Genomic DNA, 20,663 nt, shown 5'->3' with positions numbered 1-20,663 from the left:
TGGATGCATTTTTCAGCTAATCATTACTAGCATTACCTGCTGCAAGACTTGCCAAAGCAAACACGAGATCCTTGTGCAAATGCTCCAACACATCCCGGAAAGGTGAGCAGTAACCGCATGCCTAAGTTGCCTGCTGGCAGCTGACGTATCCATATGACGAACACGTTGTAATACTGAGAGGATTTAAAGAAAAGTGGGAAAGTGGAATGGATTTATTTTTTCTTTAATTTTTTTTAAAAAAAATTACAAGCAGTGGATGAAATGAGATTGTGAAAGGTAAGGTGTCGCTGAGTTAATCTAGCTAAGAAGCTGTTTGAAAGAAGACCGCCACTCACACCAAACTCTATTGAGAAAACTGCCAATTTTAAGACTAGAGCACATCTCGGTTTTCATAATAGCGTATATCACCAGGAGCTTATTTTGAAATTGATTACACTTTCTGATATGCTGTCTTTCCATAAACATAACTATTATTATTGTTATCATTCATTTCAACATTTTGTTTTCTAACTAGGAAACAATGAATTCACATGTTTGTTATAATTCTTCGTTTATTTATCTGGAAACAGAAGCCTCTGAGGTAAAAGCAGTGACGCTAACAACTATTTACTGTTTGTCGCATCGCAGAGGAGCACACCCTGCTGCATCCGGGTGTCCTCAAGCTGCACCTGTTGCTGTTTAACCAGGATAAACAGTGCTATTCTTTCCAAGACGACCGCTACAAATGCCTGTGCTACCGTACTGTTTACTATGCCAGGAAAAACCGTATGCTCCAATCATAGATTATATATCTTCACAATTATGAGTGTTTTGAATGCGGCATGCCAGAATTACCCAGTAACATGCTGTGATATTTCAATTTCTCAGTAGTTTCTGAACGGAAATGTATTAGACTAGTAAGTAAGAAGGAAATCCAGTTTTATCGGATGTTTTAATTGGGATATTATACATGTTTTATCCTCTTATTCCTTTTTCTAGTTTTAAGTCTACACTTTACGATATTTGCCGAGGAAAAATCATATACATGATAGTACATCATTATGTAAAATATGTTTGGGGGTATTTTCTGTTTTGGGGTGGGTTTTTTGTCTTCTCGGGGGATTACTTCTTATAAAATACACGTTTAAGACAGAAATGTTCTAAAATATAAATTAGAATATTTGACAAATCTGTCACAAACGTGTTTAAATTTAAAAATATATTGTTATTTAAAACAAACTGTATTGACTTTTTTCCCCCCAGATGTGAAATCCTGGACTTTAAACCTCTAAAACTTTTTTTTTTATTCAGGAGTGCCGGGAATTAACTGTAAGTTGGAAAATTTGTAAATTTCAAAACTCATAGATAACATTATAATGATATTTTAGCTTTAAAAATGCGGATGGGTTAACCATTATTGAAACTGATTTTTGGTTCTTACCAATATTGTTATTTTAGGGCACAGACCTTACATTGGGTGGTGATGTAATACATTTGTTAAGCACTGTACCTCTAGCATCCAGTAACTCACTAAGACCATTATTTTGGTACACTATATGTCTTTTAGAGTGAATCTAGTAGTATGTGATCAAAAAAGTTTTTCAATATTAAAATGCAGATTTTATTTTGTTGTTTTACATCCAGCCTGTAAATATAAACACTGTAACTCTCCAGGCTGCAATGGAAACCCTGCCAGCCGGTTGGACGGTGTACACCTGTGAGCAGGAAAGAGCTGAGACAGGCCTGTTGAAGGGAGAATCTGATGATACTAAAGAAAACACACATATTCAAGATCTGTTCCATGAAGATGCAAAGGCAAGATGTTCAGTGTGTCAGCTCAAATGAAACAATTTGTAGGATCATTGCAGGCTGTTGTTAAAGTGACTTCAGATAAGCCAGTGCTGCTACGGTTGTATTTCTGTGTTTAGGGTTTTCAGCAGTCTAATCAGCCATGGTGGAGGATCAAAGTATTTGTGTGGGAGCCGGTGCTTTTTGGCACCTGGGATGGAGTCTTCACCACCTGCATGATCAACATCTTTGGTGTGGTTCTGTTCCTGCGTACTGGCTACCTGGTGGTTAGTAAACAGACTATCTTTCACTTTGTGTATTGTAGGTAATAGAACAGCTAATCCACTTTAAACTCTCCCCACGCTAATAAGATGCTAAAAGGCTGAATTCTGTTAAATGCAACTGCCATAATGGGGCTTTAAATATGAGTCTAATAACCGTGCATGGTGGATACACTGCAGTGGAAAAGGATTTTTCACTTCTTGATTTCTTATTTTTGCGTATTTGTCATGTTTAAATATTTCAGCTCAGACAAAATACCTGAGTGAAAATAAATGCAGTTCTTAAGGGTTTTTTTTTTCTCATGGCCCTTTGTGATAAAGTAATTTCCCCTGAACCTAATAACTGGTTGTGTCATCCTTGGTAGTAAGAACTGCAATCAAGCATTTGTGATAACTGGCAATAAGTCTTTGGCATCACTACGGAGGAATTGTTGTCTCAACCTTCTTTTCAGAATTGTTTTAATTCAGCTGCCCTGAATGTTTTTAAGCATGACCGGACATGCTAAAGCATGAATCACACTACCACCGCTATGTTTGACTGTTGGTATGAGGTTGTTTTTATGAAATGCTGTGTTAGTTTGACATCAGATGTAACAAGACTCAAGCCTTCCAAAGAGTTCTGCTTTTGTCTTATCAGTCCACAGAATATTTTTCCATCAAGATTTTTTCTGGCAAACATGAGACGAGCCTTTGTGGTTTTATTGCTCGGCTGTGGTTGGAACTCTTCATGGATGCCATTTTTTGTCCAGTTTTTTTCTTATTGACCTTAAGGCAAGTGAGGCAGTTCTTTAAATGTTGTTCTGGGTTCTTTTGTGACCTCCTGGATGAGTCATCGATGCTCTCTTAGACTAATTGTGGTCAGCTGGCCCCTCCTGACATGGTATACCACTGATCCAAATATCCAAATTATCTGTCTTTGTGGATAATTGCTTTGACCGTGGTTCCACTGGAGTCCCAAATTCACTCCATAAGACTTACAGATGTCAGTGACTTGGTTTCTCATCCGTTCTTGAGTTTCTTTAGATTATGCCAAAGATTATGCCATAATGCTCCAGTTACCACTGTCTATTATTACAATTTATCTGATTATGTGAAACATTTAAGTGTGACAAATATGCAAAACACAGACATCTAGGAAGAGGGTAAATACTTTTCACAGCACTGTAGTAGCAGACTAAAGAATCAAAAATAAATCACTAATCACCAAATTTTATTTTGTATGTTTTCATTTTTATACTTCATAATGGCTTAGCTTCATGTTTGGCTTTCTGCTTTCAGCTCATCCACATTTTTTAGCACAGTTTTTAGCTTCACATATAGTTAAGTATGTGTCATCATGACAATTGATCCAGAACACTGTAATAGCCATGTGTCATCACAGGACACAGCTACAAAGAGACCCAGTGATTGTAATTGCTACATCCGTTTGGCCTTAGCTTGACAGCTAAAATATAGTTTGCTGTGTGGAAAACAGGGTTTCTCTTTCAGAGAGAGACGCATCTTATCAGAAATGTCTGAGCAAATAAAATAAAAAAGTGCTGGTCCACCACACCTGTATAGCATCTGCATGTCTCTTTTTTTCTATTAGATAGAACACTGTAAACAAATACAAGGAGGAGAAAAGAGGAGTGATTAAAAAAATGCGAGAGAATGGAGAAAAAGGTGAAGATAGGATTATTTAAATGAACTGAATACAAAGCACTAAACAGAGCAGGATGTCATGTGCAGAAGATGTGTACAATACAGGTGGTATATTGGCCCAAATATATCCAGTTCACAACTGCAGATGCATATTGTGGTGTAGTTTGTGCAGTGATCACTCTGTACTTTGGATCTTTGCTGTTTCCTAACATTATCCAGGGGAACACAGGAGTGCTGCTTGGGATGGTTCTCGTCTCCATGGTTGTGTTGGTTGCTTTAGTGACAGTTATGTCAGGAATCGGAGTGTCTGAACACTGTGGTGTTGGGAGTGGAGGAATCTACTCCATGATCTCTACCATCCTAGGGGGAAGGGTCGGGGGCACTGTTGGCCTCCTTTATGTGTTTGGGCAGGTGAGTGAATTTGAACACCGCTAAAATTGTTTGTTTGTAATATTTTATCCCTTAAGAAAATCATGGAATGCACAAACTGAATTTCCTTCCTTCTATCTCGTGTCACTATTAATGCTCTCTACCACTCTGCAGTGCGTCGCTGGGGCGATGTACATCACGGGGTTCTCCGAGTCAGTGGCAGAACTGCTGGGTCTTCAGACTCAGTGGGCGGTGCGCTGCATGTCAGCAGCAGTGCTGCTAGGTCTGCTTGGAATCAACTTGGCTGGTGTCAAGTGGATTGTCAGACTTCAGCTGCTCCTCCTGGCTGTTCTGGCCATCTCTACCCTGGACTTTGTCATTGGCACATTCACACACCTTGACCCAGGTAACGACCATCACTATGATCACAATGAAAACGAGAAACAAACAAAAAAATCAACAATCGGTTACTGTATCAAAGACGAGAGACAGTCACAGTTATAGTTACATTTTTTCATGCATTAGGAAGATTTGTGGGGAAATTAGGAGGCTAGGATGGCTGCTGGTCAGAAGTAGTTGTAGTAGAGTCTTTAATTTGACTCTTAATTTCTGTAAAAATCCAACATGGCTTTTAAGTATTGTTTGCTGTTAATAAACACCTACTATATATTATTTGATACATACAATTTTTTGTGAGTTTTTGAGACTCACACATCATCAGTGTCATTTTTCCCCCACCCTGAAAAACACCTAAATAAATTGCACAATACATTTTTAAGCAATTTGAAAAAATGCCAGATGCAAGAAATACGATGCAGACTAAAATTCATGTGTGGAAATTAAAATTTAATTAATTATTTTTAAAGAAATTTGTTAAATAGCTCAATAAATTCAGAATCTTCTGGCAATTATGTGATGATTCAGGCTTTAACGATTTAAAAAGCATTAGTACACAAAACATCTAGAGCTGAAGCTGCCTTTGACTCTTTGAGTGTTTGAGTACCAGATCTCTAGTAGAATATAAAGAGAAGCCTGGCTCATGTTGCAGGGAACACTAGTGTTTCCAGTTATAAATACCAATACTTTATTATGCTGTATTTGTTTTTTTTATATCTCATTCTCCATAACTCACTATTAAATTTTCGGGGTGGGGGGGGGCTTCCAAAGAGGCAGTGTGATGGAAGGAGTGTGGGGACCTGTTGTGACCTGTTTTAGTCAGTAGGTGTAGCTGCAGTATCACTTATTTTACTTATTTTACAGACATTCCTCTGTCCATTAACCTGTTTATTTCTTTCACACTTTAGCGATTAGTTAATGTGTATTGTTATGTTGTATTTTGAGATTTTAAGTTTGAAAATTAATTTATTTTTTTTTTTTAATTTTATTATTATTGTGAGTATTTTTTTTGGGTGCGGTGGAGGGGGTCTTTTTTTGTTGACCTCCAGGAAGTCCTTCCCTACATTTCCTGTTCTCACTGATTATCAACTTCCTGCCGAGTAGGAAGAAAAAAGTGTTCCAGGAGTCAAATCAGTCTTTGAACAACACATTTCACACAAGACCCAAGAGTTCTCACACACATGATAAAACATTCATACATTTTTTTTAAAACGGAGAGATTACCTTACCTGTCTTGTTAGTTTTTGTTGGATTTAGCTCGACTACTTCAGGTGAAATTAAAACCAGACTGCCTACTGCTCTACACCTCCCAACTCCCAGTCTTGTTTAAAGCACACTTGGTAGAGACCAGTTTTCAGCCCTTAAGATCTGTACAACCAGCCATAATGACCACTCCAGATTTTTCCAATTAAGAACAGCTCTGTGTGTGTTTTGGTGACCTAATGGTTGGCAGAGGACCAGCAGGTCTCCATGCTAGCTGAAACGGCCCAGATTAACATGAACTCACTGAACACTGAGACACATCCTGGAGGAAAGGAGCCACCGCCAAAAGCATGTGGTCATAGTTTGATAACATGTCCCCAATTTTCACACGCCATTGTGTAGCTCTATCACAGCTTAGGCATGTCTGGTTAACCACATATTCCATCAAAATTTCACTTTCTATGGACATGATTGCTAATATGTTTGGCAGATATTGCCTTTGTAAACACTGCAATCAGTATTTTCCACCTCTGTCATGATCAGAAAGGCAAAGTTTAGAGTTCACAGATTGTCAATCAGCAGAAAATTATCAGAGTTGGTTTTAATTCTAATGTTTTGCCCCTGTAATGTTTCACTAACTTTTATCCCTAGCAACAAAAATCACAGATATCGGGTGTTGGCTTTGACCATCCCATGTTAATTGTTAGTAATCATTAAGATGAATTTAGGAGTGTTTCTATCTATTTAAGTATCTATGTATATGAACTCTTGACTTACAAACCTGGTTTTCCCATTCACTAAAATGTCAAAGAAGTGGATTGCAGCAAGTCCTTTTTGCAGCACTGTAAGAGTTGGAGTTAAAATTAAAGTGTTGCATAACTGCAGCATGTAACATAGTCCTGAATAGTTCACAAGTCTGTAAGCACAGTAAATTATTCTGACAGTAATGCCGCCCATGTATTGTCTCTGCAACCAAACAGTTTAACCACAAACCCTTCTGATTGTGGTGCATCGTTGAATTACGCTCTGACACGCCTCACCCTGTCCTTATACTTGAAGTCTATTCCCCACAGAAAAGGAAGCCATAATGTGCTCCTTGGGTCTGGGGTTTAGGGTGTTAACCAGACTCACCCACATTTTTGGAAAATGACAAAGAGAGAGAGCCGGAACTGAGATCTGAAGCCTGCTGCTACTCCAGAGACCACCACATCATCTCTCCCTGTGATTCTTACTATAATATATAGTTCTCGATCATCCCAGCAGGACCTGCTCCACCTCTGTAAACTCACAGCCTATGCAACATGCACGGCAATTTATGTAAGTTAGTGTGGGAGTGTAAGAGGTCATTCAGACTGAGGGAGAGGCCTCAGATGTTCATGTAATCTAACTACACATTCAGAGGCATGGTCAACTCAGAAATGAGCCCCACTCTGCCTGTAAACTTGCTCGATACAGAATAAGTAAACTGGAATGAAGACATTCTTGCCTTAGCTCGAGCTGGAAACATAGTAAATAGGCTTATAAAGCTCTACATCTCTACAAAATGCTATGGATCAAATTGAAGACGTGTCAGGACAAGTCTTCTAGCTGTGTATTAAAAAGGATCATCAGCCTAGTGGGAGTTACCTTCTGATTCAGTATTATATATTGGATTCTTTGATGAATAAATATTTGGGGTAATAATGGTTGCTTGCACGCTGCAAACTTCATAAAGAAGGCCCCACATAAAGCAAGCAATTGTCAGTTAATTATGGTAATTAGATGACTTTACTTATTTGGAAACTGGGAAAGCTCCGGGGTATAATATTATATATTGTGGACATCTATGGTCAAAGTTTCCTTCATACACATTTTAATATTACTTTTACAATACTATGCAAAAGTCTTGAGTCACCTCTTATGGATAAATAGGTGGATGGTCTTGAGAAATAGTTCTCCAGGTTTTCTAAAGGACTTTTAGAGTTGTTCTTCAGAGATTTCATTGCTTTTTCACTCATATTTAGTCCAGTCCTTGTGCCTGACCATTTTCAGAAGAATGATTTAACACGGACCTTGTAGGAAATGGTTTCAGTGGAAGGGCAGCTGTCAAGAAGTCATTTTTTTTTAAGGAAAAGAAATGGGGAAGAAAGGCTAAAGTATGCAAAATTGCACAAGAACTGGATTTATGTGTGAAACCTGAATCCAAATGTGAAATCTTTGGTTGAAATCATTATGGGCATGTTTAGAGGAGGTCAGGAGAGATGAACAACAGTGAGTGTCTACAGCCATCTGTAAAACACAGAGGAGGCTCTGTCATAGTTTGGGTCTTTATTTCAGGTAGTGGTGTTGAGGATCTTGTAGATACATAATTAACGAATGCAGAAAAGTACCATCAGATTTTTAATCCACCTTGTTTAAAGCTTCTGCTTGGCAACTTCATTTTTCAACTTGGCAGTGATGTCAAACACACTGCCAATACAACCAAAGTAATACACAATGGCTTAAACGGGGTCTCTGGATCTTGTGTGAAGTCTTATGATGCTGTAGTTTTTAAAATGAGGTGTAGTTTGCAACAGGGCCCAACACAAATCTTTGCCAGCCTATCATTGTTATTATTCCTAGAGAAAATGAGGGGGACAATTTGCAGTGAATGTAGTACATATAAGGATTTTATATTAAAGTGTAATGAATATGTGAATGCTCCAAAATAAGTACTTGGAGGGCTTAGCCGTGAGAGCTGGCAGAGTTGAGCCCACTTGGATGTTGGACTATGATGTTGTAATATGGGTGGGGTGCTCTTGATGCAGTTTGACACTGGCTGCCCTGGGTTTGTTAGATCATGATTGTTTGGATAGAGGGCGATCCTAGTGGGTCACAAAGTGAACGGGAGTTTTTTTTAGCTTTTTTGACCTCATTAAACGCATATGCTAGAGATCATACAAAGCTGGAACAGAGAGTGTATCCAGGCCTTTTCTTTTGGCCTTTTGTAAAACAAAAGGAAAAAATGAGCATTCTTTTCTCTCTCTCTCTCTCTCTCTATGTGTCTCTCCCTTTCTCGCTCTTTCCTCCCGCTCTCTGTCTCCCTCTCTTGCTCACTTTCATTCTTTCTCCCAAACTTGGAAGCTGCTGAGCTTCTGAAAAGGGTGGTAACTTCCTTTTGGATAAACATGTCATTAATCTGAGAGAACACATTCTTTCCCATCACAAGATAACCAAGTGGGAAATGTCCGGTTTTGTAACATAGGCGGGTCCTTCAGACTGCGTAGTTTAAATGGCCGCCTTCACACATTCAGCAAACTGACTTGACCTAGAGCCATCCCGGCATGTCTTTAGTCTGTAGATTTGAAAGGTGTCACCGGTTGTTGTTGTTGCCATTTATTTTGACTGAAATAGTCTTTGCAGCATTTATTTACTTGGTGTTATATTGCTGACTATGATGCAGATGTTGTTGAGTTATGGAGGGCTCTAATGACTATGCAAATGTAATGCTGTACTGTTCAAACACCTGGTATATAGTGCTCTATGTTTTTCCTTTCTGTATGCTGTGATTTCTTATACAGTTGATCTAATTTTCTGCACAAAGCGTAGCTTAAAAAGTCAGGAAAAGGCCAAATATGGTGACTGCTTATTAATCTAAGAACACATTATTAATCAATTTGTGAGAGTGATGTGTTTTAAAATCATAAGGTAACTGCTGGCCCTATGTAGCAGCTACAAACATTTTAAGATTGGACTAGACTGCAACATTTGTTGGGTTGTATTAATAGGAAGTGAGAAATAGAAACTCATTATTATAATTGTTCCTTAAACATGTTAAAGAAGCAAATGTTTCTTCTTCTTTATTTTTAAACCAGTTTATTCCCTTATGCACTAGAGAAATAACCATCATTATTCCAGGTGGAGCTGCTATGTGTCCCTTCATGAACTGATTTCAAACAGATGAATGTTACATAAGATAGAAAGTTAAGTATTCTTGTTATGAGTCATTTACAGCCTGGGATTGTGTGTTTGTTGCCTAAAATATTGATACATAAGTAAAAGCCTAACAGAGAGCTGACTTTTCATGTCTAAAGAAAGAGCTGAAACTAATTTTCATACCTCTAGCTAATGGAGTTTGCATAGTTTCTTCCTCCTTCATCATCATTTAATGTTCACAACTGTTTACTCAGTGAAGAAATGCTGGTAATTCTCACATGCCTTTCTGTATTGATGTGCTTTATGTGAGTTTGTCTCCACTTTCAGAGCACGGTTTCATTGGTTATTCAGCTGGGCTGCTCAGTAGCAACACTATGCCAGATTATACCACTGGGGAAAACTTCTTTACAGTATTTGGGGTTTTCTTCCCTGCTGCTACAGGTGAGTAGATCCTCAACAACTTCTTTTAGATTTCTGTATTTCACACAAAAAGAAAATCCCAGAATAGGAAAAGCATGCAAACATTCAAATCCTGCTTATCATTCTTTGCTTCATATGCAATGTAAAAATGAAGTTTGCGTTGACAAGCACCTTGTGTACATTTTGTGGTTTGCCCATCTTTGTGTGTGTTGTAGGGGTTATGGCAGGCTTCAACATGAGCTCAGACCTTCAGCGACCTGAGCACAACATCCCCGTGGGAACACTAGCAGCTGTCTTCACCTCGTACGACAACCCCCCAAATCCACTAAAACATACACATATCTATACAGTGCTGTCAAACAGTATTTACCCTCTGCACAAGTTCTTGTTTTTTCCATATCTATCAAATTCACATTTAAATGTTTCAGATCATCAAACAAAGTTTAACATTAGGCAAAAATAGCCTGAGTAAATATACATGCAGTTCAATCCTACCTGCCCTGTGTGAAAAAGTAATTTCCCAATAAACCCAGTAGTTGGTTGTGTCATCCTTAGTTGCAATAACTGCAATCAAGCATTTGTGATAACTGGCAGAACTTGCAGAACTGCTGTGATTCAACAACATTGGAGGGTTTTTGGGGTACAAATGGATTGTATAAGGTTATGTCAAAGCATTTCAATTGGATATAAGTCAAAACTTTGGGTAGACCTCTCCACAACTTTCATTTTTGTCTTGTGAGACATTAAGAAGGTGGACTTGCTGGTGTGTTTTGGATCATTGTCCTGCTGCCTAACACAAGTGTGTGTGCGCTTTAGTGCACGAACTGACGAACTGATGGCCGGACATTCTCCTTCAGGATTTTCTGGTAGAGAGCACAATTCATAGAGTGATGAACTACAGAAGCCATCGAGGTCCTGAAACAACAAAGCAGCCCCAAACCATCACACTACCACCACCGTGTTTGGCTGTTGTTCATGGGAAAGGCGACTCAAACCTTCCAAAATATTATACTTTTGTTTTCATCACTCCACAGAAAATTTTCTCCAAAGTCTTGGAGATCATGATTTTTGGCAAATGTGAGACAAGCCTTTGTGTTCTATTTGGCCAGCAGTGGTGTTCTTATTGTTGAATCATAAACACTGACCATGACTAGGCGAGTGAGGCCTGAAGTTTTTTAGATGTTGTTCTGGGTTGTTTTATGACCACCTGGGTGAGTCGTTGATGAGATCTCAGAGTAATTGTAGTAGGTCCGCCTCTTCTGGGAAGATGCACCACTGTTCTCAGTTTTCTGCAGTTGTGGATAACGGCTCTCTCTGTGGTTCACCGGAGAACCACAGACAGTCTTAGAAAATGACTTTGAAACTCTTTCTGGATGAACAGATGTCGCCGACTTCGTTTCTCATTTGTTCTTGAGTTTCTTTAGCTCGTGGCATGATGTGCTGCTTTTTGAGATCTTTTAATCTAATTCATTTTGCCTATTGAATTTGATCTCAACTTTCCAAAAAATGTGGTTAATCACAGGTAATTCTTGATTTAAGAGGGGGGACAATTATTTTTGCACACACAGCCAGGTAGGTTTGGCTTGCTTTTTCTTCTTAATAAATAAAATCATCATTTAAAAACTGCAATTTGTATTTACTTTGATTATCTTTTTCTAATATTAAAACTTGTTTGATGATCTGAAACACTGAGATTTGATAAATGTGAAAAAGCAACAACTCAGGAAGGGGTGAGAAATACTCTTTAGTGGCACTGTATACTTACATACAAAAACAATGGAAAAATTTACACACCACAGTACGCAATACTTAAACTAGATTAACTATGACTACAGTGATTGTACATTAAGAAATAGAAAGTACAGGAAAACCCTTTGATCGATTCGGTGGATTGATCTTTCAGAAAGGTTTAATCCTATAAGTTTAGATTTTACTCTTGTGGTTTTCTCAGTACACTGAGTGGGTTTTTCTTTTCCATTCACTGGAAAACAAAAGTAACCCGCTCTAAAAACGCATCGCTATCAGACATTCACTTGTTGTGACTCAATAGTTGTTAGTAATTCTGCGCTGTACTTTTGGTGACCCACAGGTGGTTCCTGTATCTGGTCTTTGTCTTTCTCCTGGGGGCCATCTGCACCAGAGAAGCTCTACGCTGTGACTTCTTGATAGCTGAAAAGGTAAACTCCTCTCTGTGTTTCCATTCGGCTTTGTGAGGGGGGGCCTTCCAACAAAAGGGGAGAGGTAAGGGGACTTCCCATGGTGTCTCACTATGTTAGTGGTGTGGTTAGTTTGTGTTCTGACTATATAATACTGCATAGCAACATTATATTCATATTATATTCAAATGTGGAAATAATTATCAATTTTAGACTTAGAAGTGGGGATTTTTGGGAGGGGGGGTGGCAGCAATAATTTTCAAAAGTTGGGGGAGGATTACCACTGTGTCGTCTAGTCTATCAACCATAAGTGTTTCAGAACTGGGAGGACCACTTGCTATAGTGCTAAAAGATTTAGTCTTATTTTTGCTTAATGTAGAAAATGTGCAGCTTAATATTTCAGGTTTTTCAGGATAGGAATATGTTGGGCATGCAGATCCCCCCGTTTAGCACCTCTTTTTCCACAGAGCCATGCCACCGTCACATGTGCAGTTGGTGGTTTGGCATTGTCTGACCAAAAAAAGCAAAGTCTTCTCTTGCCTTCCCTGTTGCAATAACATGTGTTTCGCCAAAGCCTCCACTATACAGCTTTAATAGGCCTTTGATGCCTTGTGCACTGTGCACTTCTAACAAATCGGTCATATACAGTGTTTTGTTTTGAGGACAGGGAATGAGAAATCAATGCATAAATTGTCTTCAGAAAGTGTTGCCCAGCTCCAAACAAATAAACTGATCATTTGTCTCTTGGTGTAGCAAACATTCAGCATAGCATTACTGCAAAATGGTAAAAATCTCAAATTCATTATAAAATGATCGCACATGAGTTAGACGTTTTAATAAAATACGACCATTAGATGTTGCTTTGACCAAGTCCTTGACTTGCCCATCAGTGGTGATTTCTCATTGTTTTTATAAGGGGCTGGCTGTAGCGGAACTGGATTGGGCGTAACTGTTGTGAGCTCTCATCCCCACCCATCCTTTTTCACCCTCTGTTTGTTTTCCTTCTTCCTCCAGGTCTCCTTGGTGGGTTTCCTCTTTCTGCTGGGCCTCTACATCTCCTCCCTGGCTTCCTGCATGGGCGGCCTGTATGGAGCACCCAGGATCCTTCAGTGCATCGCCCAGGAGAGGGTCATTCCCTGTCTGGCCTTTTTGGGAAGAGGGGTGGGTGGATAGAGCCATGAAGGGAGGAATGTGTGAACTGAAAACTATTAGCTAGAGTGTTTTTGATGTCAATTGATATTACTGAGGTGTATTCATCAGCTACTAAATTCCCTTACATGCAGAATAACGTCCAATACTATGACATCTAAAACTGATGCTTGCCTTACTTGGAATGAAAAAGGATTCACCAAAAAGACTCATCATTAAAGGATGATTTATGAGTCTAAGGATTGGTTTTCAGTGTCAGTGTGCATATCGTGGGGGAGGATGAACTTGAGAGTAGCTTGAAGTCACCATAACTAGTCAAAGATTAATTTCAGGGTGCTAGTTGATTAAAACAGATATCTGCAGACTGAATTAAAATGAGGGCATCATCATTCTGTATATCTTCACACCACATGTAGACACAAAATGACTGTGAATAAGTTTGACACAGTGAAATTCCCCTAGAACTGAACTATAACAAATTGCATTTTGACTGCAGTACTCTGTAACTGCATGCTTACTGTATTACTCTGTGAATCAAATACAAGTTGTATAGAGTAATTGGGATTGAAGTTGGTTTCTCTGATTGCCCAAAGTAACACACACATACATTGTAAATGAATAAGTGTGCTAAGTCTGGCTCTAAAGGGGGCTGTGGTGTATGGATTCAGAAGGACACGGTCACAGGTCTGCCTAATTATAGAGCAAGCACTCCACAGAAGTGAGTGGACTGACTTTATTGCATCAAAGAGTTACGACACATTGCTGCAAAACACATGCACACATAGTCACGTTAACAACCTGACCTCTTCCACCCCAGTTTTCCTCAGACTTCTCTGGATGGCAGCAGTATCTGACCTCTCTCAGCAGGCTGGAATGAGGCCCTAGACATCTTGGCCCAAATCAAAGCCCCAGAACAAACGCAGGAAGGGAGACGGGCAGGGCCCTGCTCCGCTGTATGCTCTGGAGGCCCTCCAGCACACAGCAGTGCTCCTTAAACAGTGAGATAGGACCTGGGAAATAAAAGCAAACTAGTTAACAAACCACATGTTAAAGCCATTTTTCCATTTTGAGAAAAGCAATTATTGTTGGGGGCATTGTTTTATTCCATTCATTTAATTGTGAATGCTGAACACTATTTAAGTTGTAAACACAAACGCATTCTTTATTTATGCAGTGTGTGTTTGATTTAATTAAATGTAATGTAGGCATACTCATGGAAAAATAGCACCAGAACCTTTCTAAAAGTCGAAATAGCTTTCTCATGGGCGTCACAGCTATCTCATGTCAGACTGGCCAGAAGAAGTCCAGATGAAGTCATAGGAAGATTTTGTGTAATGGATTTTTTTTTAATTTACTCAATACGACCCACTTTTTTCAAGCTATAAAGCTTACATTTGTCAGCAACATGAATAAGTAATCATCTGATTGTTACTTGTTGGTAAATCAAACACTGAACATGAACTTTTGAAAACTCAGTGGACAACAGCAGGAAAAGATCACTCATCGGTGTTTTATTTAACTCAGATTCAGCTTTATGTTCGTTTTCATTGTGTCTCTGTTCCTCTGGATTGGTGTTTTCCCCCCTTTGCTCAAAACTAACATCGATTTTACTTGGCAAAGGGTTAGCTGTGGCAAATGTACAAAATCCCAGGAAGAATAAGACATTTTTCTTTGTCACACAAATTGTGTTGAGTTAGAGGCACACAATACGTGCATTTGGTACATTGTAACAGGAATCGCTAATATCATGTGACCTTTTCTCCCTGACAGAAAGGCCCAAACAAGACCCCGGTGGCGGCTATCTTTCTGACGAGCCTGGTGACAATGGCCTTCATTTTCATCGGCCAAGTCAACGTACTGGCGCCCATCGTCACCATCAACTTCATGCTCACCTACAGCTTTGTCGACTACTCCTACTTCAGCGTGGCCATGACCTCCCACCTTCAGAATAAAGATAAGAGGGACACCGCCATAGTGGGCAAAAGAAACCAGCGCAGGTCCACCAGGCACAGCAGCACGTCACTGATTCAAGCCAATCTTCCAAACTATGGCAGTGATGGCGGGAGTCCGCAGAGTAAAGGCACTCTGCTGGAGTTCACTAGGGACATGGACCAGATATTTCCACCTGTTTCAAATGTGGACTCTGCAGCTGAGAAGACCTCCTGCATGCAAGACATGTACAACACATCCAAGAACAGAAAGGCTACTGCTAAGCAGAAGCTAATGGACAGCTTTGGTTTGGACTCGAACTCCAGTGTTTCCTCAGAAGAGAAAGAAGAGGGGACAAGTTCTGCTTCACTAGCAGAGGAAGACCAGGGGCCGGGTGGAGGAGGAGAGCTCAAGGCTGGAGAGGAGCCTCAAATCACGGGCTATAAAGATATTGGTCACGTTGAGCAGGATTTGCCTGCTGAGACTCACAATTACAGCACAGGTGATCAGATTTACCTATCAAACATTAGAATAGATTAAGGTATATACTGTATCATAGAAGCTACCTACCTGTTTGACCTTTTCTTAAATCTTTCAGGCACTGGAGATAAAGCAGAACACCAAAGCTTTGAAATCCAACCCAAGCACAATTCCTTCTATGCAAAGTTGTGTAACCGCTGGATCGCTCTCATTGGGGTATGACAGACATTTGCTGTACAATATTTTGATTTTGTTCTCATGGCTTTCTTGATAGTTTTGGAATAATGTGAACGTATCCTTTGTTTTCTTTCAGGCATTGAGCTCCATATTGATTATGTTTGTTATTCAATGGGTTTATGCCTTAACAAACATAATATTTGCCTTGCTGCTCTTCTTCTACATCGGGAAAACAAGTCCTGGACTACCAAGAGGTGATTTCCACATGTTTATTTTCTTTTTAGAAGAACTAAGTGGATTCAGGATAAATTCATCTCCACTTAATATTTGTACTTGATCTTGAAACTTCAGAGATTAAAGTGCTTTTTTGAGCGCTTCATAGACTAAAATTATAAATTATTGTATTATTAAAAAATAAACATGAATACAAGCATAATGAGTCGTATGAGGAAAACAAAGCACAAAAAGAACAAAAGACACCAAAGTGGGGAAAAAAGGATTTAATCTTGATACCTAATGGCAGTTAGGGTGACAATGCTAGCGTGTAGACATTTGTGTGTTCCTCCAGGGACATACTTCCCTAGACTATCACTGACCCACCATCCAACCCCTCAGGCTAAATGATGCTACAGGCAAACATAATGTTCTCCACAACTTCTCCAGAGTCTTTCACGTCTGTCACATGTGTTCAGGCAGAATTTGCTCGATTGGTGGTTCTGCCAATTCTGGTATTCTATGGCAATTGCTAATTGGTCTCCAGAGTGCCAGACACTGAACACAGGGTACACTAGATGATGTCGACCCCTTAGGCCACCCTCATAAAGTCTCTTTCTGATTGTTTGGTCAGAAACATTCACAATACTGGCCTGCTGGAGGTAATTTTGTAGGGCTCTGGCAGTGCTCATCTTGGTCCTCCTTGCACAAAAAAATACATGCGTCCTACTGATTGGTTAAGGATCTTTTACAGCCCTGTTCAGCTCTCCTATAGTAACTGCCTGTCTTCTGAAATCTCCTTCATGCTCTTGAGACTGTGCTGGGAAACAGTGGACTGGACAATCTCTCCAGGTATCACCTCATGCTGTCAGTGGTGACAAATTCAAAACGTGGAAAAAAAACCCTCCTTTTAATTTCATTAACACCAAAGCAGCTGAAACTGGTTAACAACACCCTCTGCTACTTAACTGACCTGATCAATATCCCAGACGTTTAGCAGACTTGATGCTATACTCAGATTAAAAAGTGTTCCTTTAATTTTTTTTTTGAGCAGTGTACATACTGGAAGAATAGTAAGAATAGCTGATTTAAAGGGAACCAAATAACTTTTCCTGTATCTTGAGTTGTTTAATAAGGCCTTTGAAATATTTTTTAAAAATATTTTAAAGCTGTAGTCTTATTTAAAGACTTATGTCACTCTTTAAAGGAAGTGAAGCACTGAAATAATTTCCATTCATCATTTATCTAAAGTAAAAGCAATCTATAAGTAATGTGTTACAAAACTGAACTTGCTGATCCTGTATTTATTTAATTATTTTGGGGGGGATTGTGTGTCATTCGATCGTTGACTTTTATTTCATTATGTGCAACCAAATCCTTCCTAAACTGCAATCTCACATTTACTGATTTAGATTTGGTTACCATACCATATGTCGTTACGTGACCCAGTAGCATAGTCGGCTGGGAGGTTCACTTGCAGCCTCTTTGCCTGGCAGCTGTTGTGGCTTAGGATTTCTTGAATAGCTGGATGTGACACCCTACATCTGTGCAATAAACTCACCACATCAGTACGTGCCTCAGCCGTCTGACTCACGACATTTTTGAACACAAGCGTCAAACAAGTGTCAGACATTTGTTCCACAAATGGAGATGTTGCCAATGGCACAGCGCAGTTACTACCTCCTGTGTAGTGGCAGAGCTTCAGATACTCACAGCAGAAAAAGGTGTAAAATTTTAGCAACATTGAATGCAAAATTATTACAGCAGAAAATTATGTATTTCTTCCTGGTAGAAACGTAACGGTCTGGATTTTGATTAATTTGCAGGAATTGCAGCTCAGTTCAGCTTTTTCACGTGGTTCAAATCAACACTGAGTAGCATTTGCAGGTATTTATGATTTTATTTATGCACTGAAAAATCTTGCATCATTGATGTCTATTAAATAATGAAGAAGCCAATTTGAGTTTTATATGTGAGTTTAATTTGCTAAGAGTTATTTCTATGGCTGAACCATAATCCGACAGTGCTTTTATTATAAAATTGCAATGAAATCGAAAACCTCATAAGTTTTAAACTGTAAATGGTGTTGATTTCAGTTTTTGATTATTTTCTACATCGTTACGCCTGAAATTAATTTTTCTGTGTATTCTTCTCTTTCAGTAGAAAAGCATCACCCCGGGATGAGATCGTAGTGACGCCCTCTTTGTCTGGGACTCTGGGGCTGAAAACCAAGCAGCTGACGGAGGAAAATGCTGACTTTGCCTCTCGTCACCGCTGTCATCAATCGTCGTTCATCAGGGCCGACAATATGGTCCAACCACCATTTCACTGACCGAATTAAACACTGCCTCAGTTATGCGTCGCAGCTGACAGCCTGAATACCACATTTTCTGCCTCAAACGGTGTCTCATGTTGCACTACGGGCAGAATACTGCTCACATGTTAAGAATCTCAGTGGCTCGAATTGTTTTCCTGTGGTGGTTCAAGGAAATCAAAGCTTTGCACAAAGGTTATGTGGAAGAATAAGATACATCAGAGAAAGGTGATAGCTAAAATGTGCAGGTTTTCATGCAAACAGACAAATGCAGAGATTTATTATTTCCTCTTAATATAAACTTCAACTTTAACTCTTTCATTTTCAACTGGGTTTTTTTTTTGTTTGTTTTTTTTTGCCGTTCCATTACTCTAAAATGGCCTTTTAAAATGCAAAACTTTTAAAACATAAAGTATTTGTCATCTATAAACTATACACTATCTTATATATGGGACTTTTTTTTGTCACAGCTGTTGAAATAATAATAATAGCAATAATGAAAAGCTAATCTCTGCCCCAATAACCTGTCCAGTTAGTGGTCCAGAGGTTGGTGAGGATGATTGATAATCCACAATCACTTTATTCAGTATGTTGCTGTCACAAACTCTGGTGCTGCTAACCCAGCAGAGCACAGCAAAGTACTTTACACTCACTACAGCTCATTGATAGAATATCTCTATCATTTTGCTGCATACACAGAACAAGGAGCTGTGTGGGCTGTAAAACTGCAAAAGTCTTCTATAAATGCCGATCTATTTCCAATCAAACCTAAAGCTAATTTCAGCTGCTCCCTTCTCATAAGGGATTGCCATAGTGATTAGCTCCATGTGTTTTTATTTGACAGTTTTACGCTGGATGCTCTTCCTGCCAGGATCTTGATCGGCCTTAGTAACCCATGCCACGAAGCTCTCGGTGGACAGTTTTTGTGCTGATGTTAAGAAGTTTGGAGCTCTGCAGTCACTGAGTCTGTAAGGCGTCGGCGACTTTCATGCCCTTCACACCTCAGAACGCAGTAACCCTGCTCTTACCTTGCATGGTCTACCACTATGTGCCTGAATTGTTTTAGCTCCTAAATGCTTTTGCTTTGCAATAATAATATTGAGACATTTTACAAAGTACTTGTTGTGATAGTGATATCTATTACGCTACCATACTCAAATTCAGAGAGCTCTTTACAATCAGTTTTTTTGAAAAAAATGTTTTTAAAGGTAGACTGCATGGATAGGTGCTTGGTGTTATACACCTGTGACAAAGGGACTAAAAATACTTGAATTCCAAGTCTGTATAATGTGTTCATAGCAAGTATCAAATAATGAGGGTTTTTTTTCCCATGTGTGTAAAGCACTTTAACAGCTCTCCTGGTTAAAAAAAGAAAGAAACAAAAACCTTTGAAGACACTATATGGTGTGAATTAAATGCATGCTAAATGTTTTTGGGGTGTGTTTTTTTTCAGTTACAAGTATGATCTGGAAGTATCACAAAGTTCAAGAGTCAGTGTTTGAGCAAAGCTGTGAAAACCACTTCCTCTTATCCTGTTTCTGTGAAAGCAACGGCCCGCCAGCAGGCACACAAGCCTGTAAACCTACTGATTACTTATTTTCTTATCACTGGGCTGAGCTGTAGAAGGGTTGGTGTGCTTTGTGCCTTTGCAGTGACTAAGAAGAAACCCTGTGCGGTTGGAAAAGTTAGTGACTTTCAGTTGATGCACAATGGCTTGAAATGTGAGCAGTGGGAATTAAATACACGATGGAGACAGGACTAAACTCTACTCACTTTTGGACCTACAGGATGTTTGGGCTTTGTGTCATGCAGGAATGAGATTAGAGCATAATGTCTGCAGAAGATAAAAAAAAAAAATAATAATATTGTGGTTTGGTGAAAGTGCATTAAATTACAATCTTTCATTTGTTTGCTTGCTTTGTTTGCACCAACCACCAAAGTCACTGAAGCAAAAGTTCCAACAATGTGTGTTGCACAGCACTGGTTTGAGAGGCTGATTATGTTTACAGTTATGTGTCAAGACAAATTTATGCATGTTTCTCTCTTTTTTTTTTTTTTGTTGCTTAATAGCCTAAAAATGAACAAATGAACTGCAGAATAGTACATATTAATTACAGTTTCCCTTGGAATAAAATGTGCTATAAATAATGTTTGTCACCTAAAGAGTTATCTGTTATTCTACCCATAAAACGAACTCCAATTCCCCCAGATGTTCCTCTGATCCCAACCAGAGCACATGAACGTCTGCCCGGTAGTTCAGTCTGGCTCTACCTA

At 39.2% G+C, this 20,663-nt stretch overlaps 1 protein-coding gene across 6 annotated transcripts; it reads left to right on the top strand.

Annotated features, from left to right (window-relative positions):
• On the top strand, positions 1–19,820 carry slc12a8 (solute carrier family 12 member 8). Of its 6 annotated transcripts, none has more exons than XM_085250117.1 (15): positions 1–102; positions 1,291–1,308; positions 1,654–1,794; positions 1,908–2,054; positions 3,909–4,100; positions 4,233–4,464; positions 9,879–9,992; positions 10,187–10,274; positions 12,061–12,148; positions 13,142–13,288; positions 15,047–15,707; positions 15,804–15,901; positions 15,999–16,116; positions 17,902–17,962; positions 18,236–19,820. In XM_085250117.1, the coding sequence occupies exons 3-15, from the start codon at positions 1,660–1,662 to the stop codon at positions 18,405–18,407; spliced, it is 2,253 nt and encodes a 750-aa protein (XP_085106243.1). In that variant the 5' UTR covers positions 1–102; positions 1,291–1,308; positions 1,654–1,659; the 3' UTR covers positions 18,408–19,820. The 6 variants fall into 6 exon arrangements, with proteins under 6 accessions (XP_085106243.1, XP_085106242.1, XP_085106240.1 ...); XM_085250116.1 differs by having other exon boundaries at positions 34–102; positions 1,243–1,308; XM_085250114.1 differs by lacking the exon at positions 1–102 and adding an exon at positions 142–765 and having other exon boundaries at positions 1,243–1,308.
• Positions 19,821–20,663: the final 843 nt, after the last annotated feature.

This window comes from Mchenga conophoros, linkage group LG16 (assembly GCF_057382185.1).
Source record: "Mchenga conophoros isolate Kocher_MC1m ecotype Shallow Benthic linkage group LG16, M_conophoros_male_GT1.1, whole genome shotgun sequence".
NCBI lineage: Eukaryota > Metazoa > Chordata > Actinopteri > Cichliformes > Cichlidae > Mchenga > Mchenga conophoros.
Note: the sequence above shows the minus strand (reverse complement) of the source record. Positions and strands in the feature narration are given on the sequence as shown.

Coding starts and splice junctions, on each gene's coding strand:
- slc12a8 (XM_085250117.1), top strand. CDS start 1,660: ATGGAAACCCTGCCAGCCGGTTGGACGGTGTACACCTGTGAGCAGGAA. Junction 13,289..15,046: donor TGGCCTTTTTGGGAAGAGGG/GTGGGTGGATAG, acceptor TCTCCCTGACAG/AAAGGCCCAAACAAGACCCC. Junction 17,963..18,235: donor ACACTGAGTAGCATTTGCAG/GTATTTATGATT, acceptor CTTCTCTTTCAG/TAGAAAAGCATCACCCCGGG.